Source organism: Fundulus heteroclitus, chromosome 3 (genome assembly GCF_011125445.2).
Source record: "Fundulus heteroclitus isolate FHET01 chromosome 3, MU-UCD_Fhet_4.1, whole genome shotgun sequence".
NCBI lineage: Eukaryota > Metazoa > Chordata > Actinopteri > Cyprinodontiformes > Fundulidae > Fundulus > Fundulus heteroclitus.
The window spans coordinates 21021088-21036607 of record NC_046363.1 but is presented as its reverse complement, the minus strand read 5'-3'; the positions used below and the strand labels follow the sequence as shown (position 1 = coordinate 21036607).

The 15520-nt window shown below is 37.2% G+C and overlaps 1 protein-coding gene across 2 annotated transcripts in view; it reads left to right on the top strand.

Moving 5' to 3' along the window:
• Nucleotides 1–2407: 2407 nt before the first annotated feature.
• LOC105926320 (complement C4-B) overlaps nt 2408–15520 on the top strand; it is a 79231-nt gene continuing 66118 nt past the window's right edge. Inside the window, exons 1-27 of one of the 2 annotated variants that reach the window (XM_036132537.1) lie at nt 2408–2517; nt 2770–2956; nt 3086–3263; nt 3393–3463; nt 3555–3643; nt 3717–3799; nt 3895–3982; nt 5280–5394; nt 5510–5642; nt 5861–5973; nt 6089–6244; nt 6328–6495; nt 7845–8036; nt 8355–8498; nt 8590–8713; nt 10821–10892; nt 10982–11197; nt 11306–11420; nt 11606–11676; nt 11772–11911; nt 12011–12226; nt 12340–12391; nt 12476–12565; nt 12643–12864; nt 13410–13485; nt 14820–15012; nt 15116–15208. In XM_036132537.1, coding sequence (XP_035988430.1) covers nt 2453–2517; nt 2770–2956; nt 3086–3263; nt 3393–3463; nt 3555–3643; nt 3717–3799; nt 3895–3982; nt 5280–5394; nt 5510–5642; nt 5861–5973; nt 6089–6244; nt 6328–6495; nt 7845–8036; nt 8355–8498; nt 8590–8713; nt 10821–10892; nt 10982–11197; nt 11306–11420; nt 11606–11676; nt 11772–11911; nt 12011–12226; nt 12340–12391; nt 12476–12565; nt 12643–12864; nt 13410–13485; nt 14820–15012; nt 15116–15208 — 3462 coding nt within the window. In that variant the 5' untranslated portion in view covers nt 2408–2452. The remainder of the gene's footprint in view (nt 2518–2769; nt 2957–3085; nt 3264–3392; nt 3464–3554; nt 3644–3716; nt 3800–3894; nt 3983–5279; nt 5395–5509; nt 5643–5860; nt 5974–6088; nt 6245–6327; nt 6496–7844; nt 8037–8354; nt 8499–8589; nt 8714–10820; nt 10893–10981; nt 11198–11305; nt 11421–11605; nt 11677–11771; nt 11912–12010; nt 12227–12339; nt 12392–12475; nt 12566–12642; nt 12865–13409; nt 13486–14819; nt 15013–15115; nt 15209–15520) is intronic. The other variant, XM_012862575.3, reaches the window with a different exon arrangement.

Below are 15520 nucleotides of genomic sequence, written 5' to 3'. Positions count from 1 at the left end.
TGGTCTGTCATGTCATTCCCCCAGTCTCTGAAAATAGATGGCTTTTGGACTGTGGCTTGCTTGGGATCAGATGAAACAGTGATTAAACCAGATTGAATTTATATAGTGCTTTTCTTGCGATAGCACTTTACCTTACAGCCACATTCACCAAATCACAAGCACAAATGTGCCCTGTTTCATGCAGATAGGTGAGCTTTGTGCCTTGCTATGTGCCTTGCCCAGAGGCCCATGGACATATGGCAGGAGACGATACAGGCCACAACCATCAGACTGTAAAACAACTATACTCTTCCCACAGTCACCCCAGTCCATATCAAAGTTGAGTTTTTCTGCATACTAACCTGTAAACCTGTATGTACTTGGGACATGTAACTAAAATGAGGATTCCATGTATTCAGTCTCTACTTGTAGCCATATGGCCTCTGAATGTCAATGTGAATTTTACTTATAAAGCACTTTAAAAACATCTTGTTACAACAACAAAGTGCTGTACAGTTTTCATAAAACTATCAGTTTGACTAAAACACATTAGAATAAAACAATAAATAAGAGCAAATAGGACAGGTAGTTGTCAAAGTCAGACCTTATTTAAATGCCAAGAAATATAAATAAATTTTAGGAGTGACTTTGGGCAGATCTTATATTGAGGGGTAAGTTGTTCCACATATTAGGTAAAGTAACGGCAAATCCATGGTCTCCTCTCCATAACTTGCCATTTTTAAAATACTTGCCAGATCTCATTCTTTTCTGATGAAGGACGTTATCTTAGCATTGTAATGGATTGTATTGAATTTTGTCCATGGTTGTTGATTTGTATACCTTCACGTTCTTTGAGAAATGGTGCACATTAAAGATGTCTCAAATAAAATGAAGGTTTGTAATTGTGTTTAGCATTTAATATAACTATGTGTCTTGCTAATGTTTGAAGACTGATTATTACCTAAATGGTACGTGTTATATTTCCCTAAATTGCTTTTTGTGTTGTTTAAATGGTAAAATAAAGTTTTAGATGTGGGATGTGTTTTGTAACTGACTGCAGTGTCAAGCTAACAGAAAGATAAATAGACAGAAAAGGGGAATTCTTTAAAACAAGGTGGTCATACAAATAGTTTATTTTTGTACTGACAAGTGATAACAAATCTAATAAATATGCATGATGCACACTGCATGTATTACCGTGCCCTTAAAAAGTATTAAAACCACTCATAGTTCACATTTTTGTCACATTATGATCACAAGCTTATTTTTTTATTCGACTTCAATTTTCCTTGATGGACAAACACAAGCCGACTTATTGTTGCCAAGTTAAAGGATAATTTAAATATTTGAAAGTCTATTTAAAAAGAGACATTTTTGTTTAATTATTATGAGTAAAAATGTAATATTAAATGAATAAAGGTTGAAAGTGTGGCTTGTTATAAAACATTGTTTGGTTAAGTTATGTAATCAACATTAATGGGTGAGTTGCATGAGACAAACCTAATTGTAATTTATGTTGCAATGACAAAATAAAGATGGTGGTTATTATTACATGGTCTCTGCATGCAGGCACAAATTCTTTCTGGGTACTCTGGGGTCCCTCCACTGTCCAGACACATACATACCAGGTGAATTTGGATGAGTCTCATAGAATCTCTCCCTAGTTTATCCTGAGCATCTTTGCATCACCTTATGGACTGACGAGCTGTTGATCACAACACAGCAAGGATAGGCTGGTGTAGACTATAAATGGACATACTGAGAGGGCTGAGATAGGACTTCAATAAAAGCAAAAAGCAGAGGACTTTAAAAGTTGTTTTTAGTAATATTGGCATTTTACTAGCTACAGTAAAATACGTAAGTACCAAATTTAAGGAATAGCTGGTAATATTTCAGCTAAACTTCTTCAGAAGTCCTGTTAAAGCAACACTTTTTTTAACTCATGCACAAATAGATAGCACTTGATTTCTGGTAAATCACATGATTTGGGGGAAATTTGGTTCACTTTCACTGACCAATGAGAAGAGAGATACACATTGTGAAACCTAAGTAAACACGTTCCTCACTGTGAGCCAGACAGTGATATAAACAATTTTTTAAGCCAAGCTTAGAAAATCCCATATCCCAGTCTATTGCAACCTGTTACAACTTGTTTTACACTTCTCTTTATAATGAACATGGATGCAGAAACCATAGTACTCTTGGATTAATGACCATGTTGCATGGTTTAGGTTTTCAATTTACCCTCTTGTTCACATCACATTGTTTATTTAATGCATGTTAGTATGTACAGATTACACAGCTGTCTAAGGGGAGTTTTTCTTCAGAAGACATTTCAAAAATATCGCAGCTGTGAAAAACAAATTCAGAGCAATGCCAGAGCCAGTGATTGAGAAATAAAGGGGTGGGAGACCTATAAAAGCACAGTTATTCAAAATCCTATCAGAGCAGGCGGAGGAAGAGAAGCAGCAAAATGAAGTGCTGCCTGGTTTTCACGCTTCTGCTGATCTCAGCTCTGAAGGATACATTGGGCGAAAGGTAAATAAAGTAATAATTATCTAGGTTTATGCAATATAACAATGTTATAATAACATTGTAACAATGTTTTCCAGTAATATGAACATGATCAATTAAGATTTCTGCACAATTTAATTTGATAGCAATTCCAAAAAACTTTGCTAAAATATTGTCTATAAACTACTGAATTTTTATAAAGAAATTAAAAAATATATAAATAGTTTTAAATGCCATTAAACAATATTAAATCTAATGTCATCAATTTGTGCTCAGATTCTTTATCTCAGCTCCAAATATCTTTCATGTGGGTGCTAAAGAGAAAGTGTTTGTCCAGATGAGCGGTCAATACCTCAACAAACGCATTAGCGTATACCTGAAGGGCGGACTTGACCTTCCTATGTCTGCAAGGGAAGAAATTGAATGTAAAACAGAGTCAGAAATCCAAATGGTCGAGCTAATGGTAAGAATACATTTGAATTTGACTTTGTAAAGTGCCTTGAGATGACATGCTTCATGAATTGGCGCTATATAAATAAAATTGAATTGAATTGAATTGAATAATTTTCTTGCGTCCCTTACATGTTCACAGATACAAAAAGAGGCATGGTCAGCAATCAAAGGAGATTTTAAAGATAATCCCCCCTACGTTGATCTCGTGGCAGAGGTCTTCGGTGGGCCGCGGAAAACAACTAGGGTCCTGGTTTCAAACCACAGGGGATATATTTTCATACAGACTGATCAACCAATGTACAACCCAACTCAGAAAGGTAAAAACTATGTCAACTACATTGAATAAACATTAACTATATATTGGAGTTCAGCATTTTTTATCATCATTATTATTATTATTATTATTATTATTATTATTATTATTATTATTGGTCTTTTATTTTTAGTGAACTACAGGATTTTCACTCTTAATCACTTGTTCAGGCCACAGGAGGATCCCATCTACATATCATTTTTTGTGAGTAGATGTGTTTGACGGTCTTCAACGCTCAAAACAGCTCTGATAGAAATTGTTTACACCCAAGATTCATGTCTATTGCTTCAAACAGAATGCTGCTGGAAACAGAATAATGAAGACCCGGAGGGCAGCAGTTGGAGGGATTTACCAAAGCCATTTTGCAATACCAGATGTATCCGAGTATGTTAAAAGAGATTTTCAGTACACTGTGAGTGACATGGAAACACAACCAACAGATGCTTTCTTCATGTAGAATGGGCACCTTCAAGATCACGGCTGACTATGAGGAGGATGAAGCAAATGCTGCTGTGCGAGAGTTCAAAGTCCAAAAGTTTGGTAAGAAAATTCTGGTTCAAAAAAATCCACAAACATATTTATTTTATCTTTGAAAAACATATTTACCTCTGACTTTGTTTTGCTCCATATTATAGTTTTACCAAGTTTTGAGGTGGGAATTGAAACAGAACATCGTTACCTTTTGTTGAATGATCAGCAGCTTGACTTCACAATTTCAGCAATGTAAGTGGTACTGATTTTTAAATGTGATTTTCTTAAAGCTCATCTTTTGAAATCAAGAGGTCTTTCTCAACAACATTTTTACCACAGCATTCAGTGCCAACGTTTCACCCACACCTCACTCCTGACTAAACATTTTCAAAAGGCCTTTAGCAGGACTTTAGATTGAGTTCAAACTATTCTCCTATCCCACATATTAAGTTCCTGAGATCTTCCACATATGTAATGTTTCTATGACTGTGACGTGTTATGATAGGAAACTGTATAAATGAAAGAAAAGCTTACATAAGAATTATCTTCTTGAAATGAATGCACGGGTATCTGTTTCTTCTTTGAGGAGTGCTGTGTGGAAGATTGAATTAGAAGAGGCTGTTTCTCTTCTGTCATTGTATTGACAGAGTTAGTTTTATATGGAATAGTTTTTTTCTCTGAGGCTTAAAAAGTGCACATATTTTTTTTCCTTTGTGGCTGTTACAATGTGGATTGGCCTGTTATCATCTGAGGGGGGATCACGACATCACTATGAGCAGCTTTATGAGCTGATTTCTGCCACAGATAAAGTTACAATGGGAACTTGTAGCAGAACATAGCCTATGATAATAATTACAGCAAAAAAAACAAGAATCAATTTGTACAATGCTCTTTTCCTTTAGTTTAGTTCTGTTTGTGTAGCTAATAGACTTATGTATACCCCTTAGGCATTTAGGTATTACATATTTAATATTTAATGGATGCCACAGTAAAAATTTCCCAGAGCGATTGAGTCATGATTAATCGCATAGAGTTCAATGCTTTACTAGTCTCAATTTTCAAAAAGGATAAAATTATTCTGTTTCCTGTTTACACTGTATTAAAATATATATATTGTCAAAAATTATTTATACCATTTCTTAAAAAAAAAAAAGGCAAATTTCATTTCTGAGGTGTGTCCAGAAAAGAAACCTTCTACTTTCTTAACAATTTTTAATATTTCTGCTGGTATGTGGACCATTTATAAATAATGATAAACTCAAAGTCTGAGGCTGGAAGGCCTCCTTGTCATCACCTTTATCTTTAGCGCCCTCCAATGATTCTCTTTCTGAATCAAGTCAGGATTCTGGCTGGGCAATTCCAAACAGTATTATTACTTCCAGGTAAAAAAACAACATGGAAACAGAACAAAGAGATTGCTTTAAACCTAAATCTGCCGTGGGTATAAGTTACTTTGGGTTTAACTGTACATTGTATGCTAGGCCCAAGAATACCATCTCTTTATCACTAATTTTGTAAATATGATGACACTTTGTGCTATGTGTTTTAGGTATTCATATGGTGAAAAAGTTAAAGGCGCTTACCACTGCCAGTTTGGTGTTCTGAAAAAAGGTGCAGCCCAAAAAGCACCTAACATTATTAGTGGCCTGGAGCTCACTGGTTCGGTAAGAAACAAACAAACAAAATTATGTTTTTTCAGTTTGTTGTTTACCACAATCAGTATTTGGCAAAATAACTAAATATATGAAAATGTATATATGTATATGTATATATCTGCAGGTCCTAGATGGAAGGGCAACCGCTACTCTTCAGTTAAAAGATATTGACTGGAAACAGCTGAACCAAACCCTCTCTGACTTACATGAAAGTGGATCTCAGCTCTACGTGGGAGTATTTGTCACCAACATTCAAAGTAAAAGCACTTTTAGTATCCTACTGTTTACTCTCCTTGACACCCCTTTTACTCTCCATATGTCTTATCAATAATTTCATAAGTTACATGTCTATCACTGAGGACTATGACAGATACATGTTCTTCCTGTTGATATGTTGAATATATTAGTCTGTACATCAGTGACATTTCTTTAAAAATAGAAGTCATACTATTACTGTATACATTTATTTATTCAGATGGTGAAGTACAAAAAGGAGAGATTTACCTTCCCATGGTTCTCCATAAATACAGCATAGATCTGTCTCGAACACGCTCGCATTTTATTCCTGGATTTCCACTTGATGTGGTGGTGAGTCAAAGATAAACAAACATGTAAAACATTGATTCCATCGTGTTATGATCATTCTGTTTTCTGTTTTTTACTTTGATCCCTTGTCATTGTGTATAATTGCTTTCTGTTACAGGTTGTTGTTCGTCATCCTGATGGCACCCCAGCAGTTGGTGTACCAGTAAATATTTCTGCAAACACCAGAGACACATTTCAGCAAGGCAGCACTAATCAAGATGGGGGCCTGTATTCTACCTTCAATGTTTTATCTACCGGTCCAATTACAGTTGATGTAAGTGTTTACCAATTTATTTGTTTGTGGTATAAAATCGATTGTGGTCGAGTTTCTACTGTTTCAGCCTTTCCCTCTTGCAGGTTTCAGCAGATGGTCTTCAAAAACGCAAAATTGTACGACCTGCTTCATCACCAAGTGGAAGTTATCTTTACATTTCTATTACCAACAAGGTTTACCATGTGGGTGAATTTTTTTCCGTAACATTTAACACCAAAAACGGACCTAACCGGGGATACATTTATTACATGGTAAGAAATGTATGGTGACTCTCATTTTATTACCCTTAGTTACCTGACGCAACCACATGAGGGCGCTGCATAAACACTGTAGTCGGTTGAGCTTGCTGACTGCACCAATCCGTCAGCTCTGCTGAGACTTGTCAGTCTGCTCTAGTTTCACCAAGAAGAGGGCACATTTTAAGGAATCAGTTATACAACAGCATCAGAAATTGTTTGTGCCATCACTTTCCAGGTGTCAGTATTGTATAAAAATTATCCTGGCGGATTCACAAAACCACACTGACTCAACTAGATACAGTTGGCAGGCTTAACCAGGGTAACTCCAAATAAAATAGACATAGACGTTATTCAGCTTGAAAACAGTGCCAAAGTATCTGTTGTGAAATTTGACACCTCAATATCCTCTGCCAGAGTTTTATCTCAACAATGTGAACATTTTCAGTTTAAGTTGTTATAAACTACTATAATCAGTGAAAACTGAACAGAAAATTCAACAACAAGCCCTCAGTGACATGTCTTTCCACAACATGTAAGGAAATTATTATTAATAACTTCACAGAACCCTATTAAAACTCAGAACTAATTATTTAAAATTGATTAAGAATGGAGTATCATTCAATTTTCTTGTGTAAAGGTGTAAAGACAAAAAAGATTTGTCAGTTAAAAATGGACAATGACTTTAAAAGAGACATGTCATGTCTTTCAGTTCCTCCTTTTTACATTGAAATCATTCTGTTATGGTCTATATAAGGTGGAACTGCAATGCTTTGGTATGAATTCCTATTTAATTTACCCCTAGCGTCCATTCTTTCCCCTCTTCTGAGGTGTGTCTGAAAGCAACTTGTTTTGGTGCTGTCTCTTTAAATATAAAGGAGGCACTTCACACACTGTCCCCCTCCAGGTCACTGTCCGTTCCACTCCACCCCATTCGACCATTTTTGTAGTACGCTGGGAGAAAGTGTAATGAACAACTGAACATTTTAGCTTCTGTGTCCTTCAGCTCAGACAACAAATTCTCTCCAAAAATAAATAAATAAGCATGAAATTGGTAAGCCAGATGTCCATAAACTTGTTAATCAGTTCTGCAGCAAACACTGTGACGTAATGTCCTTAAGAAAAAACTGTACGCAGAGCTGAAAAGATGTGCGGGAGTCAGGCTGCCAACAAATTTGACTCAGTTCCACCAGTTCTGTCAGGATTAATGGCCTAAAATTCCAGCCGATTCAGACAGTGATAATAAAATATGTATTTATCTGCAATGCATGTAAACATCTGGTTCCAACTGTGTTTCAATATAACTTCATTTAAAGAGAGAAATATTTTCAATCACTAAGAATTTTTAATTGCATGTGTTTCAGGTTTTGAGCCGTGGGATGATAATAAAAAGCGGTTCACATCCCTTTGGTGCATCAGTTAAACATAATGTGTTGATAACAGCTGATATGGTTCCATCTTTCCGCCTGGTTGGTTACTATCACGACCAAACAGGCCACATCATAGCTGACTCGGTGTGGGTGGATGTCAGGGATGAATGCGAGATAAAGGTCACGGTGAGTAAACAAAATAGATAAGAGAGTCCAGTGGGACACCTCACAAACAGAACTTTACCTCAGTTCACTTTATTTCAGTGCATTTGATGAAGTTGTACTGTTGTTGGACTTATTATTGTTATTGTTATGAAAACTATATTGGAAAAGTATTTGTTGGAAGTTCATAAACTTAAGACTGCAAATGCACTTTATATGTGATTTTTTTATCAGTGTATGGGCAGCTGCTCTTATAAGAACTAGAAATGCATTTCATGGAGGACTTTTAAAAGGCTGAAGGCAAACTATGACTGAAAAATATATATCTTTACCTGACTTTAGGTAAAACATAAAGGACGACCTACCCCAGGAAGAAAAACTGATCTGGAATTGGATTTGCATAAGCAAACAGCTAAAGTTGCTTTGTTAGCTGTGGATAAGGCTTTCTATGGTCTCAAAGCTGATAATAAACTTACAGCCAAACAGGTAATACATTGCAGACATGCTTTCCCTTTGGGTTTTTAGTTATTGGATAGCTTAGAAACAAAAATTCTAAATGCTTTCCTTGTTTTTGCAGGTATTTTCTACCATGGAGTCGTATGACCACGGCTGTACTTACAGTGGAGGATCTGATCCAAGAGCAGTGCTTATGAATGCTGGCCTCGCTTTTACTTCTCAGAGCATGAACGAGTGGAGGAAATGTATGAAAGAAGATCACTTGTATAATTTAGTTACATTGTATATGCTCTGTCTTGCAATCTAGGTGTGTGACTGCATAATCTTAAATCATAGGGTTTTGAAACGGACTCTTTGGTAAATCGTTGCTCAGTATACTTTTTTGGGATTTGAATTGAGACATTACGGTTTAAAAAGTTAGTTTAGGTTTCTATCAAGACCATCTGGGTTAAACAGGCTACACAAACAAGTTTGAGAGCATGTTCTCCAGAGTTGAGCTTAAATATTCCTTAACTCTTTTAAACAGCTTTAAATAATCAGTCGAACCAAATGCAACGTACATTGGAGGTACAATTCACTAAGATAATCGGTACACAACCTGGGGGCAGTAGATCCCCAAAAGTGATTTTTTTATTTTATATTTGGCCAAAATTCTGGAAGACCATCTCTGACATGTTTACTGGATCCGCTGCTCCTGCTCAATCCGTGCTCCCAGCACAGGCACTATACTGAGCCTTTTTCTCATTTCACATTGATAGCTATTTCTGAAGGGTCCATCCATACACCTCATGCAGTACAAGGCAGCAGATGTATGTCTTTCTTTGCTTCCGCTCTGTCTTTCTGTATAAAGACCCAGAGCACCCAGGGAAGCTCCGCAGAGTTTCTCAGCTAAAAGCAGCTTGAGCTCGGTACGCGGCCTCTGCTGAACAGAGCGGCCCGCAGACTGGTAGTAAGCACACAAAACCAATAAAAAAATAATATCACTGCTGTTAAAAATCATTTATATTAACGTGTTCTCCTTGCTCGCTCCCACAATGGTTGGGGTAAAAAACCCATAAAGCATTAAATGGTGTCTGAAATCCTCCGGGCAAGGCAGCGGTCTCCTTTGAGAGATTTGGGCGTCCTGACTCAGGCTTGGCTAATTTATGAGGGATGGCAACAGAAAGGACCATATGAACTTCTGTCAGTGTCGTTCCTGCAACTAGAGTCGCAGCTGGCCAAGGAGCAGTGTGAGTTTGGGTTTGTGGAAAATCGGAACTGGATCAGGTGCACAAACAGTATCGCATTCAATGTGAGCCTGGAATTATTCTCCTTGGAGAAAATCTCCTAATTTCACCTCACCCCATGGCCGGTCAATGAACAACAATGTGTTCATGTCAAAACTCCTCTTGAGTCAGCTCGGTTTGACCCTACTCCGACTCTCTCCAGGCCATTCTTCACAATCCCTTCTTGAAAGGCAACGCTGTCATTGCACACTTGGGCATTAAAGTCTTTCAGAAGCGCCACTTAATCCTGTCACCATACAGGCAAGATGGGTATTTTTTTTAAAGCTTGCTCGATCCATAAGAACAGACAACATTCAGAATATTTCCTCCTTCAACCTAATGTCGCAAGGAGGCGACCCTTTTGCTCACCGGAGCAAACTTCAAAATCACGGCACTCATCCAGAGCCTGTGAGTGTCCCCCATTCATGCTCAGTGTCCTCTGTCCCTGGGAAACTCCAGAGTGGGAGAAAGTCCACACCCTCTCAGGGAGTTGGGTTCCAGAGCCTGGGCTCTGCACAGAAGTTAATCCAACTATTTCTATCTGGTACTGGTTAACCTCACACAATAGCTCTGCCTCCTTACCCACCAGTGACAGGAAAGTTTAGGACCCTCAAGACAGATTTTGGTTCCAGGAATTGACACATCCAGGCTCCTGCCCTTGCCTGCTATCCAACTTGCATGGCACCGGTTTCCATAAAGGGCCCATATCGATCCTGTGGCTTATTAAGGCTCAATCTGGGGAAGCCCTAGAAACCAGAGCTTGACCACCAGGCACTTGCCAGCAAGCTTCCCCCTGGGTCTGGCTCCCGGAGGGGTTCCCAGTTTCCCTAATCCAGCCAAGATTTATTTATTTTTGTGGTGACCTGTATTCTTATCTGTATTGTTAAATAATTTCTATTCACCCTTAATATGACCCCTCCCCTGAGGCCATTTTGCCATGGCAGGCCCCACCAGGAGCTACAGCTCTGGAACAAATGCCATCGTAGTGGTACAAAAACCCTCCACCATGTTAAGGTGGCAATTCAATAGAATATTTTTTTTTTCTTTCTATTTGTACTGATTTTTTTTATCCGCACTTCTTGTACAGGTTTTTGGTGTGAATCAGAAAATTTGAGGCAAAGACGTTCAGTGGACCTTAATGAAGCAATGACGAAATTGAGTAAGTTTGCAGTCCCCACATTTTTGATTTGATAAACAAGCTAAAGCAACAATGTCTTAAATCATTTTTCATTTTTTCTTCTCCTCCAGAATTAGAGTTTGAAGATGTTGACCTGCAGAACTGTTGTATTCACGCATTTTCTAACATCCCAATGAGAGAAAGTACATGTAAGATAAGATCAAACAGAGTTGGTTTGGTGAAAGGAAATCAGACATGTGCCGATGCTTTCCTAAAGTGCTGCCTCGCTGCTGAGAAGCTGAGACAAAAAAAGATGCTAGAGGATGCCCAGAGTGGACTTGGAAGGAGTAAGATCAGATGATATAAATTCTCACTATTTTTCATGACAGATAGTGGCATATCCAAAATATAATTTTAATGTTTCATATAACTAATGTACCTTTTTTTATGTTCAGCTGCAACTGCTGCTGACATTGAAGAGTTCTTTTTGGATACTGCTAGTCAGTATATTAGACGATTTTTCCCCCCAAGCTTTGAATTCAAAGAATTTTTGGTAAATGACAAAAAAAGGTAAGAAGTTATAGCACTAGAATATATTTATATCTATAATTGCTTGATTGTAGTTGCCTTCTGCTTCAGCTAATATTGTAAACTTAATGGACTGCCTTATGTCAGTGGTTTTTTATAAGAATAACCATTTTTCGAACCAGCGTTACAAATGTGTTTTAAATTTTATTCTTTTGAACACTTTTTAGTCACTCTTTAATGCTCCCTGACTCCATCACCACATGGGAGATTCAAGTTGTCACTTTATCTCCAGAAACAGGTAAGACCACAAAATGTAAGGGGAAGGTTTTGTTTGAGAGTATTTATTTTTAAATAATGTCAAATAAACCCTCACCTTTGCTTCATTCCTTCCAGGACTGTGTGTAGTTAAGCCGTACGAGATCAAAGCTTTCAAGGAGTCATTTGTGTCTCTGAGGCTGCCTTACTCTGTGAAAAAGTTTGAGCAACTGTCTATTTCACCTGTTATCTACAACTACGGTGAAAGAGACTTACGGGTAAATAAAATAAATACAATGATAATATTAGAAAGCATTAACTGTTTACTCATACTATGTTGAACAAGTTGACTTGTTTTTAAACCTGCATTTGTACAGGTGGCAGTACATATGGAACAAACTGAAGGACTTTGCTCCCCTGCTTCCGCCACCACCAGCTCCTACAGTGAAATCACCGTGAAGAATGCATCTTCTCAGTTTGTTTCCTTTTCAGTTGTCCCGATGGTAACTGGTTCATTACCAATTAAAATACGTTTATATGACGTTGAAAATGAAATGGGAATAGATGCATTAGAGAAAAACTTAAAAGTACAGGTGAGAGGCTCAGAGTTCTGTTAAACAAAGATTTCTAGCATTATAGAACCCAAGGCCAATATGTTAGTGATTCACATTGATAGAAATATTTTTCTCTGTTTATTTTGTTGAAGACTGAGGGAATACTAGTCAGGAAGGAAACCACTGATACATATAAATTAAAGGGTGAGTTTTGGTTGTCTTGCAGTGATTTTTTGCTTGGCTGTTGTAAAGGTTTCCATTTTGAAGTACACCATTCTGTCATAACAGGACGGAGTTCCCAGACCATATATATTGATGGAAGTCTGCCAGATGGCACAGTCCCTGACTCCACCTCCAATATATTCGTTTCAATGGAAGGTAGGTTCCTTTTAGGCTCAGATATAGAACCCATTTCTGAAAAGATAATCTGAATATTTCCTCACTCTCATCAACAGGGAACGGATTCAGTGGTTCATATGTAAAGAATCTTCTTTCCCCTGAAAAAGTTGCAAGCCTCATCGTACTACCTACAGGGTGCTTAGAACAGACTATGGTGAGACTAGCGCCAACAATTTTAGCCATCCGCTACCTGGACTTGAGTAAGCAGTGGTTTAATCTGGATCCTGGTGCCCGAGATGACGCTCTTGATAAAATTGAAAGTGATGGGAGAATTGGTGGTAGGTTATTTACCTAAAATCTCTATTTGTGGTGATTCTACTTAAATGCTACTTTTTCTTTGTTTGCTTTTGTGGTCAGTCTTTTAACTCTTGTATTGGGAGTATTTACAATAACATGAAAAAAGATATATGATGTCATGGGGGGGTCGGGGAAATCACATATAGTTTTATATGTGTAGAATACCTACAGTACCTTGCAGAAGTATTAAGTTTTTTTCCTGAAATTCCAACATGAAGTGTTGTAGCAAGTATCTACCACACTTGCTATTTTGTCTTACCCATTTGGAAGTGTGGCTAAGGCAAAAAGGCTTTTGCGTCATCTCATTTTCAGGTAAACAAGAAGTCATGAGTTAAACATTAAAAGGTAAAAGACATGCTAATCACCCTAAGCAATTTAAGTATAAATTAAATCATGTTTGACTTTATTTATTTTATAGTAATTGTTAGCGTTGCCATTTTTGGTAGCAGCAGTGATTTTCACTCAAAATGATTTTTACATAGAATGCCTGATTGACGTGCAACTTATATTGTCAAATCATTTTCAGGCTATATGCGAGTGTTATCATACAAGAAACCTGATGGATCCTACGGAGCATGGGGGTCAGTGCCATCAAGTAACTGGTGAGTAATTATTCTTTCCTTGTTTATTAAAGTTACCCATTTTTTAAAATGATAAATAATCTGCAAATTTATTTCAACTTCAGTGTAATAAATATCCAGCAAACTCAACAAAAAATAGTTTAAGGTATAAAATCCGAAATTAATAATAAAAAAATACGGAAAGGCTGACATGCCACGTTGTGCACAACCAAGAGCACCTTTTTGATCGAGTTTCAGTACTGAATCTTCTCGGGTAGAAGTCCATCACTGTTGTTCTTCTTGACACGTTAACACTAGCTACCTTGGCCTTCCTCCCGTCTTTCTGAGAACTAAAATCTTTGGTGAAACTAATGAATAAAAGATTGTCTACTTTCTCTGGACGAAGATAGACCTATATAGTGCTTTTTTGGACACTCACAGATGCTTTCCAAAAAAATAATAAATAAATAAACACAGAAATATACAAAAAATATATCATACTACAGAAAAGCAAGGTTTTGATGAGATGGCATTAAACTTTGGCAGAATATGTAATAATAAAAGCAATATATACATTTATTTTCTTTTGCTAATTAAAAGCCACAGTTTAATCTTAATCTCTACGTTGACAAAGAAAATGATTTCGATATGAGGAAAAGGAATCACAAAGTCTGATGTTTCATCAGGTCATAGCATTATCTCCCATACAGTGTTAGAAGATTTAAGACAGGCATTGGTGTTTTCTTTCAGAGAAAATCTTTCTTCCAGCCCTACTTGTCTGTCCAGACATATAGAAAACACAACCAGTACTTGTTGGAAATTACTGCAGTATTGTTATACATACATTGCCAGAATCACAATTTGAAGCTGATGACGAATTATGAATCTTAAGATTAGGGTGATCTCAAAGGAGGCATTGAGGAAGCTTAAAAGAACATTTAAAAATTTATTTTACATTGTCTGATTGTCTTTTGATATATGCCTGTCCAATTTTAAATATAAATCTTACAATGGTATGACTTAACGTATGAGGAAGTTTTGATGGCTTAACATTATTTCAGGTCCGTGAGATTTACTAGAATTGATGTACGGTGTGATATGAAGATGAGGAAGATGAATGCTGAAATTAAATAAAAAAATAAAAAACTTAGGTTAAGGGTGTGCAGAGATGCACAAGCAGGCTATTCCAGTTTCTTTGGAAAATGTTTACCCTCCTATCCACCCCCCCCCCCCCTCCCCACACACACACTTTACCCCTTTAATGTACCATTACAGATAAATGTTACATTATTGGGAAAATTTTCACTTGTCTGGTCTCAGACACCTGGAATTTTAGCTGAGGTGTGTCAACTTTTTTTGTTTCTCTTTTCCCTAAGGGTGACTGCTCTTGTAATAAAGATTCTGTCACTGATTGCGGAACGTCAAACAGCTGGCCGTGGAGAGCAGGCTCGAAGGCCCAGAGTTGTACCACATGACGAGATTAACCGTCCTGTCAGTTACTTGCTGTCAGTACAGCAGGGTGATGGCTCATTCAGAGACCCACATCCTGTGTTACACAGAGATGTCCTGGTAAGCTCTCTTGGAGTCTACAAATGTGTAACAAAACTTTAAAAATAGCTATATAAATAAATGAAACGGTTATTATGTGAAGCTCTGTCTTTGGTCTATGTAGACAGGAGACGACCAACATGCATCCATGACTGCTTTCATCACTCTTGCACTGATCCGCTCCCGTCAATTTCTTACTGAAAATAAAAATAAAACGGTGAGATTTCCAGAGATTGCTCTGCTGTATGTTCTGATTTGTTTGTAGCCTTACTGCTGTGCTGTTTAGCAGTTACTGGATTAATCCAAGGCAATTTTTTTGCTTCAGCCTTGTGGCTCAAAGACTACGGCTCAGAGATCTGTTGATCATAATTTACTTTCGGGATCAAATTAAAAATAGGTCATACTTAAAAGCTTGCTTTATGACTTCCTACGTGTTTGTCCAATTTGCTTGGCTGTGTCTTTACAGATTTTGTGACAAATTAGAAATCACTTGTATTTTTAAGTTCAGGAAAATAAGCTTGGTCAATAC